Source organism: Falco biarmicus, chromosome 1 (assembly GCF_023638135.1).
Source record: "Falco biarmicus isolate bFalBia1 chromosome 1, bFalBia1.pri, whole genome shotgun sequence".
NCBI classification, from domain to species: Eukaryota; Metazoa; Chordata; class Aves; order Falconiformes; family Falconidae; genus Falco; species Falco biarmicus.
In genome coordinates this window covers 17,408,292-17,430,390 of record NC_079288.1, presented here as the reverse complement: position 1 = coordinate 17,430,390, position 22,099 = coordinate 17,408,292, and the positions used below count along the sequence as shown (strand labels likewise).

Below are 22,099 nucleotides of genomic sequence, written 5' to 3'. Positions count from 1 at the left end.
GGTGAAATGTGATCTGTTAGAAGAAGTCGCGATTACCATGCCTGAGGAAACCGTCTGAGGTTTTCAAGTATGCTAGTTCCACTTCTGTTTATAGATAGGGCAGGAATGGAGTAGCTAACTCCCTATAACGTGTGGTGGCTTTTTTGTTGTTGCTCGTTTTTAAGTAGGCGATTTTCAGTTTTCTGGAGTGGATGATGGGGGTCAGCAGGAGAACAACAGTAGAATAAAAGACTAAAGAGAAGGTTTTGCTAATGGTTTTAGCTGTAACCAAACAGGAGGGGGGAAAAAAAATCATTGCCTCCCTATTTATCACAACCTTTTTCAATCACTTAAAGCCAGGTAGTTTACAGAAGCTCAATAATGTGGTTTAAATGACTGCATATTAAATTACAAAGTTTGATAAATAGGAATGACGTTCTCTTTTCTCCTTTCCAACCCATTGTGTTACTGCCACGTTCAGAAATATCGTTGTTTGCTTTATTCAAAAATCCACCTTATAAATGTAAGAGACGGAGATTGTGATCTGGTGCATCCAGCTGTCTGTCTACGTTTTCTGGTTAGACTGCTCAAATATCAGCCTTTGGATGAGACCTTTCCGCTTGCCAACTGAATGATAAAATAGATCAAATACCTACAGTGAGTATTAGGAAACTTGTAAGATTAAACACAATTTTAGATACAATTCCATAATGAAGATTAAATTTGGCAGTCCTAATGAAACTGAAGTATGAAGTGCTTACGTGGAGGATATCTCCTGAAGTTCTGGTAATAAGGACAACTTGCTAAACTTTAACGCAATTGAAATACCAGTAAGCAAATAATTGAGTAATCCTGATTTTGTGGGAGGGTCTGATAGACAGCTGAAAATCTGGAATACTAAAAGCTACTTTATTACATGTATGGTTGCTTTTTCTGGGTTTTGGGTTTTTTCCCTTTGCAAATAGGAAATAATATAACCAATTGCAGTGGCTGGCAATCCGGAACTTGTGTCTGATGGGTTCACTTAAGAAACAAAACACACAAAAAAACCCACCACACCCCCAAAACAAATGAGGGGGAAAAAATCCAAAAAACTACAACCCCACTTGGAAAATCATACATGATAAGCTTATCATAGCTTACAAAAATAAACTTGCTGCACAGGTTTCACAGGTAATGTTGGTCTGGGTACAGAATTTTATAATGCCAGCACACTGTTCTTCTATGTTTTCATGGAAATACTATTTTAGTACCTGATGTAAATAATAAGTATATGATTTCATTGGAAATGACCGCTGAAAAATATTCTAGATACAAATTTGGTTTTGCATAAGCCTTTGTACATGTAGTTACCTTGATCTAAAGGTGTGCTTATCATAGTTCTGAATAGATATTTTTTTTCTTCTTTTGACCTCATATTGCCGGGAGGAGGAGGTAAAACTAGCCACAATGGATGTGATTCCCGGTTTGGTGCAGATGTGTTGGTAAATCTGCAGTCTTGAATGACCATGGCTGCGATGGGGAGGGCGTCTATTTTTCTTCACTTGGGTCGTGGAAATTTTGCTGCTGCCTACTTCAGAAATGTTTGTATTGATAATGTAACAGCATGGATGAGATCAGCTATTGTCTGTCTGGTCTTGGCTGCCCTTAAGACAAAGGCAATGCTATGCTTTCAGTCCTGAGCCCACATGTCTGCCTTATTGCACCTGTTTGGTTACCTTTTCCCCATTTCCCATGGGTCCTCTCTCCATAGGAGTGGAGTGGTTTGCTTCTTGATCACTCTAGAATGATACTGTGAATTATTATTAAGGAATAGAAGGTGGAGATTTCTGGGTGCTAAAGCTCAAAGATTTCCTCATACTTGAGACTTAACTATACAAGAACAACATGTAGCCACAGGTTTTGCGTTTATTTCTATATATTTAATTTGAAACCTTAATAGCTGGAGCTGCGTGGCTTTTCCTTGATACTGCTGGAATATTTTTTGTTAAGTCTGCTCAACTCTTTTTGCAGTGTAAATTTCCTCCCTATGTTAATCTTTAAATCAAACAATGTCAACATTTTTTTTACAACAGCTCTAATGAGGCTGTTCTGGCATCATGTACCGGCAGGAGAGCAGGTGATGTTTTTCCTTTTACTGTAGACAGCTGGAATTGAGAGCTGCTGTAAGTAGGACAGTGCAGGATAAACAGCAGGAGCTGAGAGCATTGATCACATGATTGTCTCTTTGGAATATTGGGTTGCTACAGAGACTACAAGCAGACAAATTTAGCACTTTACATCACAAAGCAGTTTTCTCTTACTTAGCTTAAGTTACAGTGGTAGTTGGTTCATCAGTAAAAATGAAAAAATGACATGGTTCTTGGTATTCAGCTTTCAACAATAAATCTATGCTCTTTTTGTTCACTGAAGAGTAAGATAATAAAAAACCCATACAGATCCTTCAGATTTTGTTAAATGAAAATGTTATAATGCATTTCCATTTTGAACTTTGAAAAAAATCTGGCTTAACAAGATGTTTGTAAATGTTTCAGAATGGGAAAGAACAATACATTGAAAGCTGTTACCTTGTCTTTGAAATAGAGTGATGTCTAGCTATTACCCATTTTACAAATATGTTCTGAATTCTTATTCTTTATAGCGCACGTATGTTTCATTGTGAAAGCTCAAGTTCAGATAACTGTGATTTGCATCCTCAATAATTAAAAGATGCTAAAATATAAGATGACAGATTTATGAGTCTCATTTAAGTTCTGAAATGCAGGAACATGAGCAAACTCTTTTTGCAGTATTGCTTACAATCGTCCGATCTGGAGAAATTATACTTTCTTATGTGTGTGTATATATAAACTTCTAGTTGCATTCTGAAAAAAAACAGTTTTGCTTCTTTGTAAGGTGTCATGCTATAGTTTCAGTAGTGTACAAAAATAAAATAATTTTTTGTTTCAACCTTGCTTTTATTGGGATGAAGCTAAGCTCATTAATAATGAAGTTAATTTAAAAATCTGAAAGTCTTAGAGATGAATATGACTCTACTCTGCAATACAGGTTACTTGCTACATATGTATTTGTTTTAGTGCACATAAAAGTATTTATTTATTCCATAACCAAGTTAACTTGCAGGTCTAACTAAAATCAAGATATCCTCAGCTATTTGAAAAATATTTTGGAGAGCCTTTTGACAGTAGTCATTAATGATGTGCTTTGAACTGGAAGGTTTTTTTTACTTTGCTGTTAGCAATGTTTTTTGCTTTGTGTTATCATCAAAATCAGCTTTCTGCTATATTTACCTTCATGACCATAGGGAGTTACTCAGAGATGCTTAGAAAAATGTCTGTTGTTCTATCTTTTTTGTCAGTAGCTAGAGAAGCATCTGTATTTTGAGATCTTATTACTTCATGTTAAGATACAGAATATGTAACTTGCTGCAAAATGTAGATGTGCATTTGTTTACATTTCTTTGCGCTTCCACATTAAGGATATTAATGCCACTGTGTCTGCAGATGTTGTGATGGGGCTGATACGAACCCTGATGTTATAGGGGAGCTTGTAGCCAAGGGCAAGAAGGGCATGTTTGTGAATTGATTAATGATGATTCAAACTCTTATCATAAAAAGTAGTACTGCAATATAATGAGTATGTATGATAGCATGTTCTTCCTAGAGAACTAGGAACTAATTTATCTTACCCTGTATTTCCCTCAGCCCCCAGCGCTTCAAAAGCAAAACAATCCCCTCAAAAATAACTAAAACAAAACCAAAGAAAGCTTCTGAAACATTTAATAATTAAAACAATTTGTGTACTTGCCTTGTGGTTTTGTTTCTGTGTTTTTTCTTTTGTTTCATAAATGAAAGAGAAAGAAAAACTCATATGTTTTTCCTGGCAATTATTTTTGGTGCTGTGTAAATATAGCAATCTGATTTTAGTATTCTACTGATTTCATATTTTGGCTATTACAGCAAATGCATACTTAATTTCCTGCTCCCTTCTAGTCTGAATTGAGATTGTAGAGTTTCATAATTCAGGATTATGGGTGGTGAGTGGAAATTGAAGATGCCTTGTTTAAAAGCAGATTGACTGTTCAAGTGGCATAGGTGTGAAGGTGGCTGAAAAGAAAGCTTCTCTTCATCAGTGCATTGCAGTGTTATGGCTATACCTGGAAGATGTATATAGTCACAAAGAACTATTCTGAACACAATTGTACACAATAGTGTACAATTACAAAGAAAAGGTGGGAGATGGGTTGTCTTGAGGGAGTTGCTTCTGATTTTCTTCTGTTAGCTCAGAAAGCCTCAAGTGGCTTGGCAGCTTCACTCTTTCTTCTCTGTGATGAAAAGCCCTAGAGGGTCGCCTGACAAAGAACAGAGCGTATGGTGTAACGTTTTGTAGAACAGAGGACGGTGTAGTGCATGTTGTGTGTGTGGTCAGGTATGTAATTCCTTGAGACTTATTCTTCGGCAGTTACATTTTGTTTTCTATCCTATGCAGGTCGCTATAGTGGTGTCTCTCAACCTGGTTAAAGGAAAAAGAAAAAAAAACCCAACAAATAACTGAAAATGAAGGGTCTTAGGGCTTCATGATGTGTGTGTGTAATCTTAAAACTTTTTTCTCTTTTTTTATTTCCAAAAGAGTCTATTTAATTGTAAGACTCTGTTCTCCAGCCCAAGAATTTACTATAGAAAGCAACTGTCACCTTTTAAAAAGGAACTTCTTTGATACTTTATGTTTATTTAAGTGACATACAGAAATAGTCTGTAGTGAAGAACAACTATTTGGAGGCACTTCTATCTGGGCAGCTGTGAGGCATCAGTCAGGAACTCTCAGGTCTGTTGCTGCTGCTTTTGGTTTTGTGTTGTTTGTTGTGTGGTGTGTGGGTTTTTTTGTTTGTGTTTTGGTTTTTTTTTTTTTTTTGTGGTCGGCCAGTCATGATATATTGATTCTTGGTCAACATGCCCCAAGGGATGCTGGGTGCTGGCCAATATGTACCAATTTTTGGCAAACATAGCAGTCTGAAATAATGATGCATATTAATTAGTTGACTTAAAAATCTAGCTGATATATTTGCACTCCTCAGCAAGGTGTGTTCTACCCCATTGAAAGGGAAATAGTAGAATCCTAGTTGTGACAGCCATTAGTTCTGGGACAGTAATTTTATTCTGCAATGTTCATTTTCCGCACCTAAGAAACGGCAGTAGAAAGTATATAGTTAAAGATATGGTAGATAATTGATAAGTTCAGCAGTGCTTTGACTCCCTAAGCCACTCTTGGTTCGACTGAAAAGTAATTTACAAAGGCCATCTAGGAAAATAAGAGAATGGTAGTTATAAAAAAACCCAAACAAGCAACAAAAATGAAAAAGACCCCAACACTAACAAAAAAACCCCCAACAAACCAAACAAACAACAAAAATCCCCAAATGAACAAACACAATTTCTCTCTTTCAGTTGAAACATTTGGATGCTTTTTTGAATTTACTATTAAATGTGCTGTAGGGTTTTTTTAGTTGGAGACTTCCTTGTGGCTTCTGCTGTTGCAGTCTCCTTGCCTTTCAGCCTAGTGTGGTGCTGATTTGAAGTATGCAATTTCTTGAAGTGTGGATTAGTGAGGTTCTAATGCAGCTAATGTTTGTGAAGCACTTTGAAGATACAAAGCTCTACCTAAGTACTAATGTGGAAGAAAAAACAAACCTAATTACCTTTTTATCAAGAACGTATTTTCAGATTTGCTAATGGAGATGTAGAAACCTCATGTATATGTAAATTTTAGTGTGCTTTCCCCTCCTATTCTTCAGTTTCTCTTACACAGGTAGAAGTAGAAATTGCATTGAAATGTTCCACATCAGTTTATGATTCTATATGAAAAGAAACAGAACCTTTTGTCTCTGAAAGTAAAACATTTTTGTATCACTAGGGTGAAAAGAGCAGGGCTGAATCGGAGATGTTTTGTACAAATGTATTTTTTATGGAGCATAGATGAGGACTGAAGGTTGCTTTTCCAAAGAGTTTGTCTTTTTTTTTTAATTATTTCTTTTTTTAAAAAATATTTTTAAAACTGCTTTCAGTATTGGAACTCATTCTGACTGAATTCTGGTGTGTTCAAGTAAAAATGCATAAAGAATACTCATTCTGGTGACATCTCTTAACATTTGTGTTCAGATCAGCTGGAAACTAGATTACTGATATTTAAGTTCTGTGTTTAGGACTTCAATGAAATTACCCGAGTTAGAAATATTAGAAATGCTAATGGAGCAGCTTGATGTTCAGGGGCAGGCAAGAAAGTGAGATTTTTGGGTGAACTAGGATTTTGTTTTCAGAATTTTCTGTCAAAATCCTGTCCTCTGCTTTTACACACATAAAACACCACCATAATTGTAAAATAACAAAAAAAAAAAGGGGGGGGGGGGGGAGAGGGGGAAGGGGGAATATCAGTACAAGCCTTCAGACAAGCTGCTATTTTTTTTTTTGCTGTATCTGTATGTTAAGGACTTGACTGATTCTCCCTGCATGCAGGACAAAAGCTCTCAGTGGTGAGGTATAGATATTTTCTTATGTTTCAATCACAAGATGCTGTGCAGAATTTATCTAATGATAGTCTGATCTACTTAAAAAAAAGTCTGCAAATAAACATACAGAATGAACTCTGTTAGCAGGCAGGAAACCACCAGCTTTCTTTGTTATTGTAAAGGTAATTTGCCTATTTACCCCAAAGTGATAAGTAGCTAGTTGTTTGGGGTTTTTTTACTTGATTAGTATTTTTGACTGTGAGGTGAGTTATTGAGAATATGAGAGAAAGAGAAATGGTGGAGTGAGTTTGTTTGGGTTTGGTTTTGTTCTTAATATGTTATGGTAAGGTTTGAGATTCTTCCCAAGCTGAGGTTGAGGTGGCATTGGGTACTAGCAGTCAGTGTCTAGAAACTTAGGGAATGGGAGAATGTACAAATGTATTAAAAAACAAACAAACAAAAAAACCAAACAAAAAACCCCCACAAAAAACCAAACATGCATGTTTATAGAGGTTCTTGCCAAGTCGGTAAAATGGTGTATGTAGGGGCATCCAGTTAACTTAGAGCTCTGGATCTTTGTTTTCCTTCCTCCTTCACTCCTTCCCGTGCAGAGCTTCAGTATGGGTTTGATTTTTTTTTTTTTTTTTTTTTAATTAGGATTCTTCATTATATTTCTTGTGATTATTTCACATGCATTGATATTTCCTAAACTTCTGTAATGTAACAAATTATAACGTTAAATGTGAGGAAACAGTTTCTGAGCCTGACTAGCTAGGAAGAAATGTAGTGTTGTGTTTGAGTAGGTAAAGTGTTAGTTTTGCCTTTCACGTCCACCTTTAGTTCCAAGCCCACCCCTGTTTTCAGGAGGTGCTGTGTGTACCGCCTGCAAATCTCTTTCCCTTAGCTTGAGTTTAAGGACACATGGGTTTTACTACGTATTTCTGCTGTGAAACAATGTTATACTATTGTGAGAAACTATTGTGCATAAAATGACTGTGCTGCATCTCCGGAAGTACTGAAACAAAAACGCAAGGTGGTGTGCATCACTTCGCTGTTTAACGCTGAAATTTATAACCAGAATTAGTGAAAATTGTATAATGTTTGGATTTTCCAGAATGAATTGTGCCATAGCTGATCTGCTCGTGCAGCCGTGCAAGCAGCGTGCTTGCAGCTTGCATGCCAGAACTGGTTGAATGATGCCAGTGACAACAATGGCTACTCTCTTACTTTATTATTTTGTTGGAAACTTCTCCCCTGCTGAGTAAAGGGGAGAGAAGAGTTCTAATTTGGTTTGTTTGTTTGTTTGTTTTGGATTTTACTTTTGTGTGATGACCTTGAATTTTCCTTGCTACTTCTTAGAAGTAGTTTTGCAGTGTAATGAATTGAAACGCTTCTGTTGTTATGCTGATGCTTCTCTTTGTCTTGGTTTATCTGAATTCCATCAGATTATGCTACAATTGTCTATCCTTTATCTGTGTGATAATGTGGTGTTTACAGGAGACATAGCTTAATTGCATTTAAAGTGTATTTGAAGAATATGTGCTTTTATTTTTAACCTTTGCCTCACTTACACCAAGCTTCTAAATTGTTACCTGTCACTCAGAGCCAAGAACACTATCCGCTCTTTCACCTTAAACCATCCAATATGATTTTAAAATAAAAACCCATTTGAAAATCAGTCTATAGCTATATTTGCATAAGGATTACTGTTTAATCAGATTTCTATATTCGAATTTAGTGGTGTGTGCTAGCCATGTGACTTGAACTTGAAATTGTCAACAAGATGCTTGGCTCTATTGTCGCTGCATTTTGGAAACTAAGTTTACTGGGATTGCCGACCAGTATGTTATTTCATCTGCAGGGAGTATTCTGTCTAGAGCTGGATTACTGAAGCAGTTGTGCTAAGTAGTTGTCAGTGAATTGGGCTAATTCTCTTGTCTGGATCCTGGCTTTTATTGTTCCTAAAACACAATTAAAATTGAACGGCAGATCAGCATACCACTGCAGCCTTGATGCACCTGGAAAACGGTTATGGTTCAGTCAGGGCCATCCACTTCGAGCAGTTCCTTACTGAGTTCACTTCGTGGCCTGCTTTAAGTTACTGTAATGAAAAACATGCTGCGCTTCCTGTTCCTCCTTGAACGGTTTGTGGGTTTTTTCATCCTTGGAGTGCTCTAGGTCCCTAATTTTAAATTGGCTGGTAGGCAAAGCTGTGTATTTGACTCTACAGCTGCCTTTCTCCTCATTGTGCTGACTGCCCTGGTGGCTGCTCTTCGAGTCTTTGGGGTGATACTCAGCGAATCACTTTATATCTCTTTTCATAGATTGAATGGACCTTGCCAATTCCAGAAACTTTTTCTTTTTCTCCCTTACTGTTTAACCGTCCCACCATTTACTTTTGGTGGAGGAAAGAAACGTCTTGGAAATGGCATTAAAGATGTATCCGGTAACTGCACCTGTGGAGGCTGCATTTTAATAAGGTTGCTGAGGTGCTTGGAGTTTGTCAGTTCTGCATGCCCTGGAGCAATGTGTGTTCTTGAGGAATACAAAACTTGCTTTGTGTTCTCTTGCTGTAGACTAAGAAATGCAAGCATTTCATGAGGTCAGAGAGCATGCATGCCATCCTGGGCATTAGTTAATGGGGTCTAATTTTATTTTTTGGGGAAACAGTGGTGTTGCATTCATAGTCTTTTTAGGCTACACTAGCTCGTAGACTGACCTTTCCATTTGACCTTGCGAAAAATGCACTAGTATCTGCTATTTTGACTGATTTAGTCTGTTTCCCTTGATTTGATGGGTTTTTTTCTTTCTCTGAGACTGAGCAGGTGCTTGATGCTACTCTCCTTACAGAGAAGGATTTATGTTCTGTTCGGTAGTTTATGAAGCACTTTTAAGGTTCTCCTTGACTTTCATTCTTCTGTTACTGAGATGGTGGACCTAATTTAATGTCCAATGTGAATAGCATCTTCTTGCTTTTAAACATCTGTTCTTATGGGAGTGTATTAGTCTGGCAGACACTTGCGATAACTTGTAGCTAAAATAACTGAAAACTGCTGTGCCTGTATAAGTTCTTTAAAAACAAAACAAAACAGTTGTGTTTTTTTCAGATTGAACTGGGTATGAAGATGTACTGCTTCTGCAGCATCCTGGCAGGGATCTGCTTTTTTTGCCTTCCTGCTCTATTTCTGCCTTTTAATTAAAACTTATAAAATATATTTCACATAAACCACTGAATTGATCTGGATGCAACATAAAATATTTCAGTAGTTGTACGTGCAGGAGTTTATCTGTAGTTTTGTAACAAAACAACAGCTAGCATAATTGCAAAAACTGGGAAGCCTCTGAAGCATTATCTTGGGAAGTAGATGATTTCATGGAGTTGCGAACTACTAAATATGTACAGTACTGTCAAAACAGCATTTAATTGAGATTTCTGTGAAGGGGAGAAATTTATTTCTGGGGTCTTTTGCTATACAGGACTGTATGGTTTGTTTTTTTTTTTTTCTAAAACACTGGACTGAGAGAAGCTGTCGGTGAAGCATCTGATCTTAAACATTGATACTTGATTTAATGACTAACAATAACTTGAGCTTGGTTTTGGTTTTGTTTTTAATTGATTGTCTTTTGTGTGTAGGTATGGGATTTCATTTTGAGTTAATTGATTGGCTTCAGGAGCGTGAAGATAAGATTAAATTTAAACACACAAAAAACCAAAACAAAACTCAGAGCTGTTGCCATTCTTCTTCCTGCTTTTAAATAAGTGACTTTTGTTGGCTAGTGTTAAATCTAAATCTTCAAATATAAATTCTGCTTAGTGGATATATGGTAGGAGAAGCTAGATATGACCTCATTAAAAAGTAATATATGTTCAGAAATATTTTTTATAGATTATAAATAAATAAGGTACAAAAGTATTAACTTACACTTTTTTGTCTTGCTAAAGATTGTGTTTTAGTTTTCCTCTGGATCTTTGGTTTTGTCTTAATGCTGGATTACTTTGTAAATGCCACAAGGGAACATGTATTTAGCATTTTCTTGCTGTTTAGATAGAAGGGATTTTTGCTTACTTCATTAATGAATATTTTGTGAGGAAATGCCTTCAAACTAGTGAGAAAGCCATTAACTTATTTTAAGTTCTGTACTTAGGAATTTTTTTTTCCTCTCCCTTCCATCCCTTCACACTTCTGTTTCCCCAGCGAGCACTTGTCCTGCTCGTTCACCTTCTTCTTACATGGAGATAGCAATGTTTGCACCAGTGTGGAAATCAGTCAGCATCAACCTGTGTACCTGCTCAGTGAAGAACACCTCACGCTCGCCCAGCAGTCTAACAGCCCCTTTCAAGGTAGGTTTTGAGTATTAAAATGCATCGGCCCTTTGAGTTGCTCAGAATAAGGACTTCTGGTGAAGACTAGAAGGTGGGAGCAGAGAGGCGTTACCTGTTTTGTATCGGTTGCGTGTTCCTCCCCAGATGTCCCCTGTCTTGACGTAGTCAGAAGGCAGTTGGTGTGTCTCAGCTATTCTGCAGGTGGATGATTTCCACATTCATCTCTTGGCATGTAGCCATGTCATTGGTGTTCACGACACAATAAACCTAATTTCCAAGTACTGTCCTATTCGTGACTTAAATATTTTTCCTTTTGTAACATGTTTTACAGCCCCCACATATCTTCATCAACCCCTTTTCTAGAAATCCATTTCTGACTTGACGTACTTAACCTATTCACTCCTCCCTCTACCCCTTTTTATTTGGCTCTTCCTTGCCTGTAAATTCCTTTGGTTCCACCAGCAGATGCAGGCTATGCTCTCGAAGACAAAGGAGTGATGGGGCCTGAGTCTGGTTAGTGGGCTGTTTGATCATTCCCTCTCTTAGACACACTTGTGTTGGCTGTAGAAGTCAGTTCTCCTGCATGACCACATACTGCCCTTGTTTATTAATGCTCAGTGTCCAAACTTGCTTTTTTTGAATGCAATTTAACAGCAGCTGCACTTTCCTAATATGGGCAAGACTAAACATGAAACAGATTACTTCCCTGTATTTACATTGTTGTTGGAACTGTACCAGACAGAATGAAAGGATGAGGAAACACCTTAACTTTGTCAGAATTTGAAATAGTGTTTCTTTATCCCACCTGTATGGTAGAGACTCCTTGCTAGCCAAGATGAAAACTTGCTTGTTGCTTGTTAAAATAGATTAATTTGTAATAGTTATTGTGGTTCCTTCATTCTTACAGTACACATACACTTAACAATGTGTATCTATTACCAAAAACTTGTGCAATATAGTAAAATATGATTAGGGTGCATTTTGACTTACCAATGGTAAGTTGTCTACTTGGTGTGGCTGAAATAATTGTAATGCTATTTCAGTGGGGAAGAGTGAATTTTGTTTAGATGTAATCTCCAATGTATTTTTATTTATCTTTTTAGTTATTCTAAGTCCCTTTGGATTAAATGGCACGCTTACAGGGCAGTCATTCAAGCTTTCCGATTCATCAACAAAAAAGCTTATTGGTGAATGGAAACAATTCTATCCTGTCACATCAAACTTGAAGGAGGGATCTGAGGAAAAACAGGAAGAAATGGATTGGGAGGATGATTCTTTAGCTGCTGTTGAAGTCCTTGTTGGTGAGTGCTCCAGTTACCTTTTCATTACTGAAATAAACCGGCCAGTTACGTCTGCAAAATTCTAAATGTAAAAGTGAGCCCATTTTAGTATTTTTGCAACTCTTTGCATCTGCTGTTAGTTTTTTTGGTTTGTTTTTCTGTTTAATGCTCAGGACTATCTAAATGAGTTGCTGCTTAAAGTGGATTTTGCAGAGCTGGTGGTAGGAGGTGTTCCACTTTGTGCCCTGAGAAGCAAGATTGTTTAAAAAACAAATAAATAACCCTAGACTATCACTGTTGACATCTGAGATGCATCAAAAGCATGTTGTGCTGTTTCAGATTCTGTGCAAATTCAAATGGAACAGACGTGCCTTTCAGGGATGTCTTCAAAACCACAGTCCTGGAGAACCTAATGTACTCGGGCATTGTGTTTATCTGCTGCTCTTCCTAAAATCTAAGCCTCTGGGATGCCATAGTTTGTTCCTTTGCTGTGGGCTATTGACCCTTGATTTGCCAGCTAATGTAATCATTTCTCTGTAATGAGTGTTACAAGCTTGTATTGTAATGATGGTTGGAGACCCTGATGAAGATGGGGAGGGGAATATTGTCAGTTTTACGTGATACCAAAAAGTGTGTTCTGAGTTGTCTTTACAAAACAAAACGTTAGAAGCAAGTAGTAGCATGTAGACACCAGGGCTGTCTCTGCTTGTATATACAAAGCCCTTTATATTCATTCACCCAAATCTTCTGTGTAAAGCTAATCATGAAGTAATGATGAGGATGACATGACAACGGAGACTGTTTGTCCAAGGATAGCGCTTTAGGAGGTAGAAAGGGTAGTTAAACTTATGAGTGACTGGTAAAATGATCCATTTGTTGATGATTTTAAAGGTAAGCTTTTGGTAAACAACTGTAAAATCAGCTTGCTCCTTTTTTTTCAGCTGGTGTGCGAATGGTGTACCCAGCATGCTTCGTTCTAGTTCCTCAGACAGACATCCCTGCTCCTAGTACTGTAGGGGCATCGCACTGTTCAACTACTTGCTTGGGTGTCCACCAAGTGCCTGCTTCCACAAGAGATCCTGCCATGTCTTCGGTAACTCTGACTCCACCGACGTCCCCGGAGGAAGTTCAGACAGGTATAATACAATTAGCTTCTGCGTGTGAGGAATCATTTTGACGGCTGCTTTTTTAAATCTAGCACTGTTTGGTAAGGATTCAGGTGTTCTCTGTACAGCTGACTTGTTACCAAAAATCCCATTTCTTTAGTCATATGTCTGTTGTAGTGAAACCAATTTTTATCCTTCACTTGAGGGCAAAATTGAACACTTCTGTAAGTTGGTGAATGAGGACTGCTTTTGTACCTGGTGTTATCCAGTACTTTAAATTTCTGTGGTCAAGTTTTTAGGGTTTTTTCCACCTCTCAGAGTGTGTTTGTGTGCATGTATGCATTCTGGCATAGCTTTATAATCCTCATTGTGCCTCTCAGTCATTAGTGAGCAAGGTAATGTCTTCAGCTTTTTTCACAATCCAAGGAAGATTTTTTGTGTTTAAGTTACCATGAGGCTGTGTGCCCTCTGAACTGTGCGTAAGTAATGCTTATGGTAAACCGCTTTAAGTCAAAGCGGGTAAGGCTCACTGATGGTTTCAGGTGGCTTTACATACAGTTCTGCAAAAGAGGTTTTGTTTGGGACATCCCCATGTCCCCTCCTGTCCCCCAGGTCTTCTGTTACTTTAGTTTGACCTTTTTTTTTTTTAATAATACTGTTAAATTTGCTAACAGGTAGCTTTGCTCAAGTTGTCTTCTTTTGCAGGTCTATAGTTTCTTGGAAGATAAAGAATAGCCAGCCCAGTTATAGCATAAACATGTATGGTACTTTTTTTTTTTTTTTTTCCTTCCTCCCTATGAGAGGGAACCATGTTGTTATAATCTGCTACTATATCTAAATTTTCTGTTTGTTTTTGTTTCCTAACATTGAGTTAAGAAGATACTTACATTCCTTTGGTGGTTGAATTGGAACAATAGTGGTTGTGAGTGTATCACTTCATTGCCTAAACAATTCCTCTGATGCTGCTTTTCAGTTGATGCTCAATCTGCCCAGAAATGGGTGAAGTTTTCTTCAGTTTCTGATGGATTTATCTCTGACAGTACTAGCCATCATGGTGGCAAAATACCTAGAAAGCTAGCCAATCAAGTGGTGGACAGAGTTTGGCAAGAATGCAATATGAACAGAGCACAGAACAAGTATGTACTCATTTTGTGAAGCTGAAAATAGTTTATTCCTAACTAGTAGTTTTAATTCTCAGTTTAATATGTTAGTAAAAGGCTATTTATAATTTCTTTGCTGGATCTTGTGTCACAAAACGGCTCTTGAGGTTTGACAGAAGATAAAGAAAGAACATATGTTGATCGCAAATAACTCTCCTGATATTGAATCATAGGAGGAAGTATTCTGCTACATCAAATAGCTTGTGTGATGAAGAGATTGCTGACAAGATAGCATCCTGGGATTTTGTTGAAGCCACACAGAGGACAAATTGCAATTGTTCAAGGTACAGTACTTGGCAAACCGGCAGTCCAACAATGTACATTGAGATTGAAGTGCTCAGGAGAGGGCTTGTGATGACTCCTTTAGGTGTAATTAAGCAATAGCTGCTTGTAGGAAAGCTGTAACAAAATTTGTATCTCATATCCTAAATGTCATTGTAGGTCTTGAAACTCTGCCCGGTAAGGTAATGCGGAGGTTTTATTGAAGTGAATCATCTGAGCAGACCTACTGGCAGTTCAGTGACAATTCCTGAGTCTTGGGCTAGAATTCCTTACGCCTTTGTATGTGGATAGAAACTCTCTCATGGGCAACTTTGTTGGGCTGTAATGGAAAGGGAACACCTACTTGTTTAGGAGCCAAGAACCTTTTCTAGAGGGCTGTGGCATTAGCCTTGAAAGGAGAAAGCTGTTAATCAGCTATGAGACGATTGTAGCATTGTGTCTTGATGAATGTGAAAAAGAAACCCAAACCTGATTTTTTGGGGGGAAATATGGCATGCCATGGGTGGTTTTATATAAAACTGCTTTTACGTGAGTTGATTGCCAGTGTATGTTTTTTTTATACTAGCTGGAGGAAAAAAAGGATCAAAGCACAGGGGGAAAGTATGAATTTAACTTCCAGTTTTTGTTATGACTTTTGTTTTGAAACTACAGGAACACAGACTGTTCATGCAGGTGTTTAAATTAAATGGAAACATTAATTTCAGTGAACTCTCATTTTCTGTACTTATGGCAGAATACTAACGTTTAGGTGACTGAAGTGTTGCAAAGGTTTTAAATGCTTTCTCCAATTTAAATGTTATGCTGATTACCTCACAATGAATATTGGAATCCTAAAAGAACCTAATGTTTGGAGGATGTAACATTTTGGAAGAAATGTATTTTTTTTTCCTCCGTTATTGAAATGGTTGGTTTAAGTTATGTGGAAACACTTGTGTCCTGAGAAGAGCTGAGACATGGAGGAGGTTTAAATACTCTGTTAAAGGAGAATTTAGATACGATAGCACTACTTAAGAGAAACAATCAATTAACTGTGTGAGGTGTGTATTAGAAATATGCAGTTGCTTAAAGAGAAATTGCAAAGACTTAAGCCCCCATATTGCTTTCAGTATTTTGAGTTCTAAGTGATGAAAAACATATGTATGATAGTTTAAATTAAAAATAGATTTTGATACCTCTTACCTTTTTTATTCCTGCCTAATCCTGTTTTTTTAATACCAGTTGTATGCTGCTTAACTTTCCTAATGGAAGAGTGGCAAAGAATAGCCAGGCACTAAGAATGTACATGCAGTTCAATAGCTTAATCATAAACATTTAATTCTAGATTTCGGTATTTCTTGTCTCTCGTTCTGTCAGGTGATCTAGAAAGTGGGCATCTTGAACTTCAAGATGAAATGCTTAAGCTCAAGTGCATTTATACTGGAAAGAAACTTAACTGTATTAATGCAGTCGAGGCATTGAGTTTTTCTTTTTTCCACATTTGCTAAATTTGTAGGTAAATAGCTACAAAAGCTTCAAAATTGCTTCTGTAGGACTGAGCTTGGCTTCTAGATTCTTGGTGTTAGTTTTCTGTTTAACCCATAGAGACCTGGACAGCACTATTGGTTAGCATTGATGCTTGAATTCAGGAAGTCATTCACAAATTCTTATGTTCTACTGATTCATCAGTGTTGGCAGAAGTTAAAAGTAACAACGTGTTCATGTGACTATCTATTTCTGTTAAAAGCAGTTATAAAATAGTGTCTTTGGTTATGAGGATAATGTGGTGTTTGGCTTATAGGACAGCTTTTCCAGTTTTTTCACCAGTATTCTAAAATCTTGCAATGCTACTCAAGTCATTCAAATCAAGTCGTGGTCAGAAAGAGGCAGCTTTGCTTCAGAATGGTGTCAGTTTCAGACTTCTATAATCGGCTGTTTAATGGCTTAGAAGCGGGTTCTTATCTAGTGAAAAAGAACATGATAGACATATTTGAAAGATTGATGTGAAGTATTTTCCCCTGTATTAATTCTGCAGGCACAAAAATCTCAAACCAAGAAATTCAGGTCAACAGGGGCAGGCACCACCTGTGGGCCAACAACAGCAAGCAGCTCCAAAGCACAAGACAAATGAGAAGCAAGACAAAGGGGATAAGCCACAGAAACGCCCTTTGACTCCTTTTCATCATCGTGTATCTATCAGTGATGATGTTGCCATGGAGGCAGATTCAGCAAGTCAGAGGCTTGTGATGACTGCACCAGACAGTCAAGTGAGATTTTCAAATATCCGAACTAATGATGTAGCAAAGACTCCTCAGATGCATAATGCTGAAATGGCAAATTCACCTCAGCCACCACCACTTAGTCCTCACCCGTGTGATGTAGTTGATGAAGGGGTAGCTAAAGCACCTTCTACTCCTCAGAGTCAACATTTCTACCAGATGCCAACACCAGACCCCTTGGTTCCCACAAAAACAATGGAAGACAGACTCGATGGCTTGTCTCAGCCTTTTCCAGCTCAATTTCCTGAAGTTATAGAGCCTACAATGTATGTTGGTACTGCAGTGAATCTGGAGGAAGATGAAGCTGATAGTACTTGGAAGTATTATAAAGTTCCAAAGAAAAAGGATGTGGAATTCTTACCGCCTCAGCTTCCAAATGATAAGTTGAGAGATGATCCAGTAATACCTGCTGGACAGGAAAATGTAACATCAGTTACAGAGTAAGTACTACTTAATTCTATAGTAATAATGTGAGAAAGTGAGGAAACTGAAAGGCCAAAGGCAGTAGTTTCTTGGTGTAAGCAAGCTTGTCGCTAAAGCATAATGTTGTTTTCGTCAGCCCAAGCAGTAATGCTGAGTGTGTGAGCATAACTGTGCTGGCCGTATACAAGAAGGTAACACTTGTGAAATGCGAGCATGAAGCACAGTCAAATATGTAGTAAGACTTTCCAGCTTTTTCTTGTTAGAACTCTGATTTAGCAGATGGCAATGAAGTTTATTTTTCTACTGTGAAATTAATCTGTAGCCAAATTATGCCTATTTGGGACTTAAAGTGTCTGTCTTCCTCCTCCCAAATAACTTTTTCATTTTAACATTTGTTTTCTTCATTATTTGAAGCAAGCATGGATGGTCTCGGTTGCAGACTTACCTTGTTAAAGATGAAATTTCTTCTGCCTCAGTTCCCCTCTTGTTTTTATTCAGAAGAGCTGGTATTTAAATGGCTGATGGGAACAATGAGGAAGCTGGTCTGGTTTCCTGGAAGATGTTAACTTTAATGCAGGCTGCAGCTACTTTCTTGTATCAGAAATTTCTGTTTGGAGTAAGTAACAAACTGGCATTGTTGCACATGGCACATTCTGTCTGTGTTGCTCAAAAGGCTTAAGGATTTGAGGTTATCATCCAAAGAAAACAAGAGGCTGGTGTGTCGACTGTTACTGTTTGGACCTCAGATCATATGGGAAACCCTTGTTCTTTAAAGCTTGTCTAACCTGAAGAAATATTGAGGCAATCAGACTAGATCTTTATTAGAACCTTACCCTTTGAGCTACAGGAAATATATTTGAGAACATTTACTTATTTAATTATATTTTGACTTAAGCTAATATTGTCTTGAAATCAAGTATGTGTAGCATCTAACTATTTTAAAAAAGGTTTTTGCTGAATAAATAGAATTTATTTCTGAAAGCTAGTGTTACCTAGCACCAGGTCTTAAAATGTTCTTCTCTGCTGCTGTTTTGTTTTGTGTTGTTTTTTTTTTTTTAAATTAGGATAAAAGAATTGGTCACTTCCTTGATACTGCCTAAGTTTTAATAAATTATGGATCTTGGAGGCAATGGACGAAAAGAGAAACACTAGTGGTTTTAGTGTTAAAACTTACATTTGAGCTCTGTTTTACTGCAGAATGAATCAACATGGATTTTCTTTACCAGTTAAAGCAAAACCAAACTTCTCCAAAAAGATCACCATCAGAAAAAGAAACCCCAAACCACCGTCATACCAAAAACCCCAACCCTTAAGGACAAAAATCCTGAAACAAAACCACTTGGTCCTTCTGGGTTGTGCCTCTTTAGCTGCTGTACTGTGGAGGAAATTCTTCCTGACATCCATTTTTTATACCACTTCCTTGTGAGGATGCTGCAGAAAAAGGATGGTCATGGGAAGCAACAGGTGATCTTAGCAGCAGCCTGAGCTTAACATGATTGGGACCTGGATGCAGAGGTGACAAACTCTGGCTTAGGGTTGTGATTGAGGGATTAAAAAATGGCTCTCGAATGCACCCAGTATTGTGTCTATCAACTCGCTGTTCATTATTTTTGGTCAAAAATATTTGGTTTTCCTGTTCAGGTGAAAGGAGACTTTTAATGTGATCAGTATATTTTAGCAGTTGCTGTACTTAATGTGTGGTAGAACAGTTGAAGCAGCTACTCACGAGACTGAACTTGTATGTTGATGTTCTGTTTGGTTGCTGGCAGCGGAAAGCCACTGATGGCAGTCACGTTGGCTCTGCTGTGTAGGAAAGCTGGGAGAAGTAAATATGCTGTAGCTGTTGGTCTGTTCTCAGGCACATTTTCCTAGCCTTGTCTTTTGTGTTCACTGTTTGAGAGTTCACATTAGCTAGTGCATGTTTCAGCTCTTTCAAGATGTGCATTTATAGGATTTCTAGAGCCTTTTTTTGCCTTGTGTTTATTTCAGCCTTAACAGATAAAGATATGCTCTACTTGATGATTTTTTTTTTTTTTCTGTTCAAGACATGGTCTTTCCTTCTATGGTTTCTAATTTGATTGAACTTATACTGAAATATTGAACATGTTCCCCCCCTCCCCCCCCACCCCCCCCCACCCCCGACTATCTGGCTATTAACTTCTCATCCTCTTTGTGTTAAAGGTACTGGGAAGTGCAGTATACTTGCATTTGCTGTGTTTTTTTCCTGGTACTTAATTTTGTGTTCCTAGAAAGTTGTTCCCATCTTTTTTTTTTGCCTTCTCTCTTTTTTTTTTTTTGCCTTCTCTCTTTTTTTTTTTTTGCCTTCTCTCTTTTTTTTTTTTTGCCTTCTCTCTTTTTTTTTTTTGCCTTCTCTCCTTTTTTTTTTTGCCTTCTCTCTTTTTTTTTTTGCCTTCTCTCTTTTTTTTTTTGCCTTCTCTCCTTTTTTTTTGCCTTCTCTCCTTTTTTTTTTTGCCTTCTCTCCTTTTTTTTTTTGCCTTCTCTCCTTTTTTTTTTTGCCTTCTCTCCTTTTTTTTTTTGCCTTCTCTCCTTTTTTTTTTTGCCTTCTCTCTTTTTTTTTTTTTGCCTTCTCTCTTTTTTTTTTTTTTTTTTTTTTTTCCCCTGATGGTAATTTTTGCAAGATTTAGAAAAGGGAAGTCCTTAAGTCTATAGAGTGCTACTCCAGACAGAAATGCCAGTGGTGCTTGACACAAAGCCGTACCATTGCGCTGTTGGCTGGGGCAGTCATGCCTGGAACAAGATGTTACTGAGCAGGGGCAGCAGGCATGGATGGATTTGACAGTGGTGTTGGCTGTGAGATGTTTCTTTGGAAAGCTTATATCTAGGAAGTCTTTTTGAGAAAGTACAACTGGTGCTGTGTCCTTTCTCATACCACATAGTTGACAGGGACGTGCAAAGCGAGGAGGACTCTGAGGAATAACTGTGCCTTTTGTAGAATTTCAAGGTTGAACTCTTTGAATTGTTCTGTATTGCGCTTTTTTTTCCTGGCCTCTCAGAGGAGAAATGTAAGCCCATCTTACTCTAAACTCCAGGCTAGCGTGTGCATCTAGGCTGTCAAAAACAAGCCCTACTAATTGTGGGGCATGTTAGTTTCTTATAGGATAGTGTTTCCTTTTGGATAGAGGCTTGGGAAGGGAAAGAATAGGTACGTTGGAACCTGTGTTTGGATTTGAAGAGTCCATGTGTAGTCTTCATCCTTGCAATGTCCCTCTTCCATTTCACATGTGACTCTTCTGTAAATGCTCCTCATTTGTCATTCTGTTGCTGTTTGGGAGGAAGGGGGTCTCAGAGCAAGAAGAAATTGTGTACTCACATTAGGCTGACACTCCTGAAATACTTGTCTTGTTTGAAGAATACCTTCCTCATATAGTCCCTTCTGTATATCAGGGTATATGAAACAAAGTTTGTTTAGGGGCGGAAGGTAGAGTAGTGTATGTATGGCTAATAATCATAACATAGTTTTCTACTTGCCAGTATCGCTTTTTGCTGGTGCGATGTCGTATCTGTGAAACTAATAATCCTGATACAAAAACCTTAATTTCTGTGTACTTACCAACTCTGTTTTTGGCTCCAAATGTTAAGAAAAGAAAAATGCTGACAAAGGCAAACGTGGTTTTATTATCCTCATTAGTAAATTAGATATTGGTGTGTTGCAAGCTTCATCTGTATTGATAGGAGTGATATAAATGCCTGCTGAACATAGCGGCATTTGTGCACTTTAGTAAGTGGTTGAAGAATTAGATTCTTAAAATATGGAAAATCCAGGTTTGATTGCTTCTTTCTAATAATTTGTTTGGACATGGATGGAGAATGGCAATGAATAATTTTTTTTAACATGGTGAGTTTCTTTTAGTGGATATAGATAGTTTTAATACATTTGTACTTTATAATAAATGACAGCTGTGACCTGGGATAAATTACTAATCTTTATCTGAATTGACAGTGCTTGAGGAAAGATGGGCAGAATGAATCACACTGCTGTATCTGACGTGTGTAAGGAGGTTATATTAAATGACTAATGATTTAATCTTTTTCCCAAAAAGTTTTCTGAAGCTGGGGTGGAAAGGAAGCAAGTGGGAAGGAAGATGAAGTTGGTCTTGCAAAGGCTGATAGCAGAAATATGTCCACATAATAAATGACAAATAATATTTTGTGATTTTTATTTTTCTTCTGTTCAGATTAATGGTGCAATGTAGGAAACCTTTAAAGGTTTCAGATGAACTTGTGCAACAGTATCAGAGTAAAAACCAATACCTAGCAGCAGTAGCGACGGATGCTGACCAGGAACCTGAAATCGATCCTTATGCCTTTGTTGATGGTGATGTGGAATTCTTATTTCCTGATAGTAAAAAAGATAGGCAGAACATTGAGAGGGAAGCTGGGAAGAAACACAAGGTGAGTAAAGGAGTGAGGATACAAATCAGTGATGAGTTTAAAACAAATTGCTTTAGTCACCAAATATAACTTAAATCCTTCTCTGTGTATTTAAAGTAGATAAAAAAAAATATATTTGTATTCTAACAAAAATGATCCATGAAATTATGCAGCATGCCTCTAACTACACCTGAAACTTTTTTGGCTCACTGGTGGTGCTGTTGCATTAGGCTTTATAGTTTATACTGGGAGAACACTGCTGGATCAGAACAAAAATCAGTATGGCTCATACCCTTTCTGTAGAAATGGGTGATAGCTGGTGCTTGGGGAACAGAGGAAGAACAAGGCAAGTGCCTTGTTGATGTGTGGGAAGGTTTGGGTGTAGGTGAGGTGAAC

At 37.6% G+C, this 22,099-nt stretch overlaps 1 protein-coding gene across 1 annotated transcript in view; it reads left to right on the top strand.

The window, feature by feature from the left end:
* The window catches only part of MED13 (mediator complex subunit 13), a 59,697-nt gene that overhangs the window by 16,759 nt on the left and 20,839 nt on the right, over positions 1–22,099 (top strand). Inside the window, exons 4-10 of the mRNA XM_056352810.1 lie at positions 10,678–10,823; positions 11,909–12,106; positions 13,027–13,221; positions 14,165–14,327; positions 14,525–14,635; positions 16,645–17,328; positions 21,508–21,724. Of these exons, the coding sequence (XP_056208785.1) occupies positions 10,678–10,823; positions 11,909–12,106; positions 13,027–13,221; positions 14,165–14,327; positions 14,525–14,635; positions 16,645–17,328; positions 21,508–21,724 (1,714 nt within the window). The remainder of the gene's footprint in view (positions 1–10,677; positions 10,824–11,908; positions 12,107–13,026; positions 13,222–14,164; positions 14,328–14,524; positions 14,636–16,644; positions 17,329–21,507; positions 21,725–22,099) is intronic.